This window comes from Anopheles aquasalis, chromosome 2 (assembly GCF_943734665.1).
Source record: "Anopheles aquasalis chromosome 2, idAnoAquaMG_Q_19, whole genome shotgun sequence".
In the NCBI taxonomy this organism is placed as follows: domain Eukaryota; kingdom Metazoa; phylum Arthropoda; class Insecta; order Diptera; family Culicidae; genus Anopheles; species Anopheles aquasalis.
The window spans coordinates 85,818,147-85,828,146 of record NC_064877.1 but is presented as its reverse complement, the minus strand read 5'-3'; the positions used below and the strand labels follow the sequence as shown (position 1 = coordinate 85,828,146).

At 48.8% G+C, this 10,000-nt stretch overlaps 2 protein-coding genes across 2 annotated transcripts in view; one reads left to right on the top strand and one right to left on the bottom strand.

Annotated features, from left to right (window-relative positions):
* Positions 1-326: 326 nt before the first annotated feature.
* LOC126569936 (1-acyl-sn-glycerol-3-phosphate acyltransferase beta-like) overlaps positions 327-10,000 on the top strand; it is an 11,874-nt gene continuing 2,200 nt past the window's right edge. Inside the window, exons 1-2 of the mRNA XM_050227357.1 lie at positions 327-697; positions 806-1,490. Of these exons, the coding sequence (XP_050083314.1) occupies positions 1,452-1,490 (39 nt within the window). The 5' untranslated portion in view covers positions 327-697; positions 806-1,451. The remainder of the gene's footprint in view (positions 698-805; positions 1,491-10,000) is intronic.
* On the bottom strand, positions 5,234-5,832 carry LOC126569940 (odorant receptor 49b-like). Its single transcript, XM_050227361.1, has 3 exons — positions 5,591-5,832; positions 5,355-5,510; positions 5,234-5,284 (listed from the first exon to the last, which is right to left on the bottom strand). Exons 1-3 carry the CDS (start codon positions 5,738-5,740, stop codon positions 5,234-5,236), a joined length of 357 nt encoding a protein of 118 aa, XP_050083318.1. The 5' UTR covers positions 5,741-5,832.

The window sequence follows — 10,000 nt, the reverse complement described above, 5'->3', positions numbered from 1 at the left end:
ATAAAACATAAATTCAAAAGCTTTAGTGAAACCTTTGGAACTTTCCAGCCAATCCTGCGCATCGTTCAGTTCCGTGTCTCTCTTTCTCTCTATCTCTCTGTGACCTCGAGCGGCTCTCTCTAACGCTCGATTTGCGTGTGCGTCGTATCTTCCACCCTTCGAACAAAAAAAAAACCAACCGAAAGGGGTGAATCGGAGAATGTTTTGTTCTCTCGAGCGCGGTTCGTAAGCCACCCCAAAAGTAGGCGCGTACCGTTGCGCAAGTCCGCTCGCAGCCGAACCTCGCGCGAACGAACGAAGCAAGCGAAACGAGCGAATCTCCTTCACTCCTGCTGGCCGTATTGTTGCCGGTCGGTCGGTCGGTCGGTGGTGGTGTTTTCATCTTCTTCCCAACGGAGCTAGACCGCCATTCACAGTCCGAGGGCGGCCCCGATCGCTTCGTCGAGCTCTCGAGCGCCGAGTTGCTGCCGTTCCGCTTTTTTGTTTCGTCGTCGTCGCCGTCATCCGTCACCGCGCCGTCGGTTGAATCGCACTCCGTTCCGCCCTTGAACGTGGTTTCCTCTGTCCGGCTGGTCACCATCGGCGCCCGCCTAGTTCCCGGTTTCGTTCTATTAGCTGCACACCTTCCTTTGCCTCGACCGGCAAAGTCCAAGTGACAAAGTGTTCCCCCACCCCCACCAGACGGGCGGCTAGTATGGTGTGGTAGTCTGCGTGCGCGTTTCCGTGTTCTCGTCTGTGCTCTTTGTCGTCGTCGCTTCTAATAATTCTACTTCACGGTTCTGTTTTTTTTTTTGCGCGACAAAAGAATCCAGCACCGCGCCTCTTTCTGGCAGCGTCTAGGTGCGCGAGTGTGAGTGCGTGCATGTAAAAGTTGTCCAGCGAAATCCATTCATCCATATCTCTCGGCAGCACACATCACCCCACGTCTCACGCATGCCAAGGGGTAGCTAACAGTGCCCGGCTAGCTATTGCCTCCCGTTGGTCCGAAGTGTGTACAGTGCATATTATCACCCAGTTTGTGACGAGGGTCCCGTGAGCGCCTTTCATTTCGGTTTTCACATCACAACGCCACACACTGCCACAAAAGTCCCTCAGGAAGGAGAGGTCCTGGTGACTCGGGTTACTACGTCAGAGAAAATCGATTGTCAAGGATACGCAAACGGAAAAGTGTGTTGCACGGTAGCTGCTGCATAGCAGGCGTGCATAGCAGGCACGCCAACCGGAAACGAACGATCAGAGGAACTGAGTGCATCCGCGGATCGGCGACACCGTATGTCATCTACTAAACCACCGTGCTAAGTGACCACCCCCGGGGGGCCGCGAACGTAGCGGAAGTGCAAATCGCCTTTCGCCACAACGAGCCGCACATCTGGAGAAGAACGTAAACAATCAAGAGAGGAGCCTGACGACGACGACAACGAACGACGAACGACGACGGTGCTGGCTACGAGATGGCGATGCTAATGGAGGGAATAATTATGGCGACGATGGTAAATGATTTCAATTAGGCGAAAGTGGTGCGGTATCGCGGTACTGCGGTGTTGTTCGACATCACAATCCGCGATACCACTGTCAAATTACGATGCTATCAACTATTTATTGCCTTCGATTTATTTCGGAATTTATGACGACTATGCATGATTATGGCTGCCGAATGTTACATCTCGCAATCCTTTCCATTTCTCTATCACTGTCGCGGCCACTCTCTTGTTCTCTTTCTTACTGGAAGTCCAGAGGTGTTCCTAATCGGTGGTTGCTTCGACGACCTCGGCAGAGTTAGCCTTCATTTCCATCCCTTCAATTTATTCATGAATAAATTGTTCCCCCGTGCCGTCTACGATCGAGTTGACATTTCGGTACCACATCGATGTGGATCGGTGTCGGTCGGTGAAATCAGAGCTACCGGAGCGCTGGGTAAAAAGTGGGCAAGATGTTGATAGTTATCTTCACAAAAAAATAAAAAACACCCGGATGTGCTCTACTTGGTTAATGGATAATATTTTTTTGCTTAATTGAGCAAAAATAGTTTGTAAAAACCTGGTATTTCTCCCGAATGGTCATTTTCATACGCGAGAGTCCAAGGCCATCATGGTACGGTTGTTAAGGTACGATCGTTGGAATCGTTAGAACTGGTTAGTGTGATCCAAGGGTGAACAACGGTGATAAAAATGTGACGTTAGGATGCTGATAGACAACGGATCATTTTACCGCTCTTGGGTAGTTTGAATCGTAAGCTACGCTATACCGAAGGGTCTTCGTAAATTTCGTCCCTCGTACAGCAATTCCTTGTTTTATTCATCCACGAATTATGCAGAAAAAAGTTCTTTTTGTGTGGTAAAGCTTGTTAAGAACTTCATCCCTGTATCAAACGCAGCAGATTCTGCAGAATAGTGAAAGATACATTCAATTGTGCTGTGTATTCGCTACCAAAGAACAGTCATCAATATTTCCAAATGTGTTTACTCAACCGTCAAACTGTGCACTGGCATTGGAGCACGGCATAGAGAGAGAGAGAGAGGAAAAAACCACCCGTTAAATCCCGTATCACGCCATCCAATCGCTCAAAAACACATTGTGCGGACTCTGTGGTGTGATATATCGGCATGGGTCGCTTGCCGTGAAATCGCTACTGGCTGAACGGTAGTTAAGCGAAGGATATAATTAGAACAAACGCGGGCAATGGCCGACATTTTGTCACCGTTACCGCAAGCTGTCTTTGGGGTGAGATGGGAAGATCGTCGCGATGTCAACAACCGACCTACCATCGAACGGTGAACGATTTCCGCCTCTTTTGCCCCCCCCCCCCCCCCAATCAGGACATCGTTTCCCATTGGTTTTTGGGGGGAGGGGAAGAAGTAGTAGTCGCCAGCATGCCGGAAGTGACACTATTTCTGTACCAGGCACTTTCATTCCCCTGGAATCCTTGACCACTGACACTGATTTGTGGGGGTTGGGCGGTGCGGTGGAGGGTTTAACGGGCAAATGGTTGACTATAAATAGAAGCGCTTCTACTACCGAGAGTTTTCCTGCTGAGTGAACGCAGCGCAGAGAGACGACACTTTCGAAGGATTCCATGTGGGGTTTCGACCGTTTTTGTGGAAGGTCAAACTAAAGGGCCCGGGGATGAGGTGCTGCGTTTCGTGTAACTTTATTAATCTTTGGTGAGGCACACGGAGGTGTTGTTTCGTTGTAACAAGTAACACAGTACTAGGAGTAAATTGAAAGCCTCTTCATCAGTAGGGATGCTCTATCCTCTGCGTTGATCTAAAAAGCATCCTTTAGCACAATGAAGCCGGAATAGGAATAGTTGACCATCTACGGAGAAACGAGCGGATTAGAGAAAGGAAACTCCGCACTACCGCTAATAATACGGGACAGGACCTTTTGAAAGCGTTCCATGTCGACGAAGCAAAACTTTCCCGCCTTTATGCCGACCGGTTTCTGTGCACGCATCAGCACCAGCTGCATCGCTTGTCTGACCTCACGATCGTTGATATTCTCCCAGCCGCATGCATAGATCGTTTTGACTAACTTTTCGCCCTACACCAATCGGACGAACAGATGAATTTTAATTATTTTCTGTTAAATCGAAAACACTGCATCGCACTACACACCTGCACCGATAGCCGCGTCCCAAAGAAACACGAACTGAACGTTTCTATGGTGATGACCAGAAAAAGGATACCCAGGTTGATGAACTTTATGTCTAAGTGGCCCTGTTGGAACAGGGAAACTCATTTTCCAGAATGATATTCGCAACGGCACCGCGCCTACTTCCTACCACAATGACGAAGTACAGCATAATGGCGCACCAGGTGAGCACACACAGCACAAACTGTAGCAGCATGATGGGCTGCAGGATCAGCTTCAGTTCCCCGATGCACTGCAGTGACCGTTCATGCAGGTGGATAATATGTGCCAGCTCGCTGTGCATGTGCTCCACCGGAACTTGCACTAGATTGCCAATTTTTGTCGAAACGATGTGAAGGAGAACCTCGCAGTAGCTCACACAGGATGAGATCGTCAGTACCTTCATGTGTACGGTGAACGCTACACCGAGCACGGTCGGAGTCATGCAGGCCGTAAAGATGAGATAGTGCGGAAAGTACGTGTTATGCTGCAACCCGTAGAAACTGTGATCCATGTGATGGCGAAACTCGATCGGCGTGGGCTCCTCCATGGTTCCATTGATCTCTGCTACACCGCTCGAACGCTGAGTGGTAAAGTAAATCCAAAAGCTGGTACCAATTGGTGCCAAAACATAGAACCAAATCAACCACATCACGCAGAAGCAATACGTGTTGATCCGTCGATGAATCCGTCGGTTGAACCCGGTCAAATATTCCATCGAAGGGCTGAAGGGGCGATCTTGGTGAACTGGAAGCACTGCAGCCGATCAGTGGTAGTGCACGATAAAAACCACTGCAAGACCGATACTCACCAAGGTTTGCAAAAGCACGCAGTGACTCTATGAACTTTACGAACCGAGGACACTGCAACCAGAGCATCATCGTGCCACATATGACGTTGCTGATAAAAATCAGCTCGGCCATACTGCTAATCAGCTCATTCTGGTTGCGATAGCCAAACGATAGTTTCGGGATGGCCATCACGAAGATGTACATGGCGAAGATGGTTGGGTAACGGAACCGCTTCGTCCCCTCGCAGACTCCCAACTGTTCCTGCAGGAACAGCATCAACGGCAACACGGCTCGATCGTCGTCAAGCTCTCGAAACAGCATGATCTGCGTTTTCACCGGTTTGCACCCTTTCTCTACGAATGGTCTTTGAAATAGGATGAACGCTAGTAGGAAATTACTTAGGATCCGACTCGGGGAAGGTGCTTTGTGTCGTGTTTTTGCTGCCCAGAGTGCGCTATGATACGTCGGCGCTAAGCCATGCAACAGCAATATTTATACGACTTTTTTGCTGTCCGGTGTAATGGATTTGTCGATCGAACAAACCTACTCTTTCGGTTGAATCCGTTTCATAATTCACTGGAAAGTCACCGGTAGGGAAACTAATCTTGATTCAAAATAACAGGGTTGGAACCAAAGGACTATAGCTCCGTGCCATTAATAATCAAGCTCGGTGGCCAATCTATTCCCATACTCGTTGAGGTTTTATTTTACTCAAAGATCACTCGATACCTGCCACCGCAGGTTTGGTGCATTTCTCACAAAGATAAATATTTAATGCCAATTCCATGCACAGGTAATGACCCGCTAGGCGTTCAAAATGCGTCCTTGAGTACCACGAAAAAGGAATAGGACATGTTTAGCATCTGCGGGAAGACGTAAAATGCAAAATGAAAGGTGAAGACGGTATAGAAGGCTTACGTGAAGGTTCCTTACCGTTCCAAACTGTTCCATATCGACGAAGCAAAACTTGGCCGCCGTAACACCGACTCGCCGCTGGGAACGCATTATCATAAAACCGATGTTCCGTTGCATCCTACAATCAAGTGTGTACCATTCGATACCATACACCGCCTGTCCCACGTTGATACTCTGCGGCGAAAGGAACAAACAAATCGATTTGTTTGGAGGAGGAGCAGTAGGATCGAAGGAAATCCACATAATAAACTGACCTCATCGGAGAGTTTGGTGCCTAAGTAGCAGTAGCCAAACGTTTCGATCGAGACGAACAGAAATAGCAGAAACATGTTCATTAGCTTCACATTCACACCCTGGGGCCGGAGGAGCAATCCAGGGGAAGCGGCCGTGAGGGGATTAAGCATAACAAAAACTCTAATTGCAGCACAGTAAACAAACCATGAGCGAGGAAAGGTCTGTACTACTCACTGAAACACTAAAGTAGAGCATCATCGTACACCAGATTTGAATGCAGAGGACGAATTGTAGAAGCAGTGCGGGCTGGAGTACCAGTTCCAGCAGCTCCGCACACCTTAGCGCTCGCTGGTGAAGGTCCCGGGCTTCGGAAATGGCTTCGAGACGCTGCCGTTCGGTGGGCAGATCGGGCAGCTGTTGCACCTTTAACACCACGAGCCGGAGCACCGTTTCGCAGTATTTGATGGAGTTGAAGATGGTTAGCACCTTGACGGTGGCGGTGTACGCACAGGCGAATATCACCGGCAGGATGAATGCAACGTACACGCTGTAGCCACCGATCGAGGATCGATTGTCGAGCCAGTAGAAGCCTTGCTCGAGGTGAAGGTTAAAGTTAAACGTCGTATCGTTGCGTGTGTTCATTGCACGGAAATAGCTCGTGTAGCTCGACAACAGTGGTCCAATGTAGTAAACAACGCAAACACCGTTTACATAGAAGCAGAAGATTAGTGTGTACTTATGAAATCGAAGGTTGTGCGCGATCAAATAGTTTCGGATTACCGCCGGTTGATAATCGCGAAACACTGCTCAATGGAATACAGAAAGAGAGAGAGCACGTTAATCATTAACTGGTGCAGAATGATGTCAGGATAACTCACCGATGCTCGCTAGCTGACGTAACTCCTGGACTAGCATTTCAAAGTGATCGTTGCGTAGGTAAAACATCAACATTCCTGCGAAAACGTTCGTTTCGAGAATCAGCTCCGCAAAGCCACGTACTGTCGCTTCCAGAGATGGATATCCGAAGCACACTTTTGGCACCAGAATACCAAAGCAATAGAACAGGAGCAGCAGCCCAAACCGATAGCGGTTCTTGCGATCGCGATAAAAACCGATCAATTGTAACAAACGCAGGATCAGTGGCATCACAGCCTTTTCATCTCTTGGAACGAACATTTCTTCTATGCTGTCGTTGTTTCCGGTTCGAGCTCTATTATCCTTTTACCTTGGGACCCTCGTAGGTCTGGCCGCTTTTATTGAACATCAATTAGCGCAACGCAATCCTGCGACATGACATTTATTGGACATGATAAGTACAGAGTCGCAAAGCAAAAGGATACAATTAGCAAACGGATTCTTCGCTGTGTGTCTGTGTTTGTTTCTAGTTTGTCCTCTGAAGGCAACAAATAAATACGCGAACACGCTAACAACCTCCAGCTAATCTACAACTATGTATGAACTGTTGCATTTTTTATTAAGCCTCGCACTGGCACTAGCGTTGCCGCTGGCGCATTAGAAAAAGTCCTTCACCACCACAAAAATGGAGTAGGAGTTTTGAACGACCTGGTGTGAAGAAAAAGAGTGACCAAAAACCGTAAAGTCAGTAGAGGGCACAAGTTTCAGTGGATCATGGAACGCTTGGGCGCTTACCTTCGAAAATTGTTCCACATTGACACCGGCGCTACCACCGATGGTTATTTGGCAACGGCTTTGACCACGCATGATCACCATTTGCAGTATCTTCTGCTGTCTAATCGTGTAACGCTCCCAGCGTATCTGATAGGCGGCACTGGCAATGGATGCAGCTTGGGATGATAGCTCCGTACCGAGGTAACAATAACCGAACGTCTCGAAAGTGATGTTGGCAATCAAAAGCATCACATTCACCACATTCACTTCCGAGAGACCCTGGGTAGTAATGGGAGAAAGGGCGGTTATGAGTGGCCTGAAATGGTTGGAATGGAAAAGCGACTCACAGCAACCAGAACGTAGAGTATTCCCAGGCACCACGTGACGATACACAAGGCAAACTGGAGTGCCATCACTGGGCGAAAGGTAACATTCAACAGTTTGGCACAGCTGTGGTAGAATGATAGCATATGAGCAATGGTTTGTTCCCGAACACTCTCTCTCATCACTTCCTTGCTCGATCCTTACCGAAGCGTCCGGATATGTTGCTGCAACACATCTCGTAGCGCGTAATTCACCTTTTCACTCGGTACCTGATCGAGTTGTTGAATCTGCAAGCGAAGCACCTGGAAGAGTGTGCTGCAGTACTTGATAGTCGTTAGGACGGTGCTGAGCTTCGCTGCGTTGCTATACCCGGAGAACCCCATCAGGGCGAGCATGAACACGTTGAAGATCACGTACCCCGACACGGAATGGCGATTGTTGATCCAATAAAAGGACTCCTCCTGGATCAGACTAAAGGTGACGGATTCGAGCGACGCATTCCCTCCGGTAGCTACTGACAACCACGAACTAAAGGTAGTAACACACGGTGCCAACCAGTAGAAGATGGCCGTGAGGATAACGTACCAGCAGTAGGACATAACTACGAGGTGTACGCGGTGATTGAGTTGCTCCAACAGGCGCTGCTGTGGTGTCACTTCACTCGCTGCATTCTCGTTGGTTTCGTTTGAAGGAAACACTGCGACAGGATAACTGGAGTTGTTACGGAAGCGCCATCACCTTCGAGGACATGCAAAGCTTACCAAATCGAACGCAGGAATTGATAGAGTCCAGCAGGCGTTGATAGTGGCGGAACTGGAAAGCCAACAGGACGAATCCAAGCATTATGTTCGTCTGAAACACAAGCTCTACGACGCCGCGAATGATTGCTTCGGTGTTTGGATAAGCGAAGAAGGTTTTCGGGATAAACAGGACAAACAGATAGAACGCCACGATGGTATACTTCTTCCAGCAGGCGCCATTTCCTTCCACTGGACAGAATCCAACAATTCCCAGCAACCGCTTTACGGAGGCCAATGCCTCTCTGTTATCGCGTGGTTTTAACGTGAACATGTTGCAACGAGTAACTGCATCACGCACTCCGAAGAGCTGCGTAAGGTGCAATCCACATTGTTGGAAGGCGGAGGATTAAGCAACGTTTAGTCCTAATGTTCTTTGGCACAAAAAAGTATCACGATTTTCAATCTAATGATAATGGGCTCGGTACAGTTTAGTGCGATTACACATCCGTCCGATATTGACATACTACCCACCCGCGGAGGAAGGGCTTTATGCGCGTTCCGTCCGCTTTTAATCCCTCCGAAGCTTACGTCAAGAACGGGCGGTACGTATGTCGTAATCTACGTGCACAGAAGGGGCCAAAATCTCGATTAAAAGGTTCGAGGAAGTCGGGGCCCTGAATGTTATCGGTTCTATCGCATATTGCAACTCATTATTCGGCTTGACGGCCTAACGGACGCGGCGATTGGCCTTGTGCCTTTCCGTGGGCTTAATCCCAAATGCCTCGGCCCATTTCCTGACGTTCAACGGTCAGTCACCATCATGTCCCGTTCATCCTTCTAACGGTCGTAGTAAATCCGCGAAGAGAAGATAACTGCTGTGACTGACCTTGTGGCAGAGAGTGTACTCCGTTATCAGCACACATGAAGCGTACCGAGGCGTCAAGTGTTGCAGTTCTTATCAACGGCGAAGGGGTCAAGCAGTTTTATCAGCATCTTAAAGAGCAGAAAAGGACCAGTGCGCGTGCTTGTCCAGCCGTCTGGGCCGTGTTCGGTCGCCTAACGAAGCCTTTGGTAGCTTGGAAGGTGATGCGAATCGTTTATCTCTTCTGTGGGTCACTTCGATCACTGCTATTTATAGCCACACTAGGAAGCGCCAAAGAACGGCAGCTTATCGTCTATGCAGCAGCCAGCTCGTCAGAGGCCATCCGCCACAGTCAGCATTGCACCAAACTGGCGCCAACGCGTATTATGCGAGTTGAATAATTAATTTGTGCTCCCCATTCAACGGTCGCCCGCCCCGTCGGTCCGAGAACATAATTATTTTCTCTTAAAGCTACACACTTCTGTCGTAGTTTGTTTGTATCCGGCGGCTGCGAAGTGGTCTACTACGATGTTGTAATTGGATTCGCTACATCCTTTGTACTGGATTAGCCAGGCATACTGCGACGGTGTTTGTAAAAGACCGTGAATCGAAAAGACTGTCAGCGCATGTTGCGATGGTACGTGGCATGGCGCATCAAACGAATTATTGCCACAGGGCGAAAGGCGTCGAAATGCGTTGCTGTTTTGAATAAATTTGAATAACGCGTAAATTCCAACATCCAACAATCCGTGGTCCTTGAGAGAGGGATGGAAAACCAGCCATGACGCATTACAATTCATGCCCCCCCCCCTTTTTCCTTGCATCCCAGCAGATTACTCGTGCGCTATAATGGTGATAACAATCCGTCGATGGGT

Coding starts and splice junctions, on each gene's coding strand:
- LOC126569940 (XM_050227361.1), bottom strand. CDS start 5,740: ATGCTTAATCCCCTCACGGCCGCTTCCCCTGGATTGCTCCTCCGGCCC. Junction 5,511..5,590: donor GCACCAAACTCTCCGATGAG/GTCAGTTTATTA, acceptor CTTTCGCCGCAG/AGTATCAACGTGGGACAGGC. Junction 5,285..5,354: donor ATATGGAACAGTTTGGAACG/GTAAGGAACCTT, acceptor GTCTTCCCGCAG/ATGCTAAACATGTCCTATTC.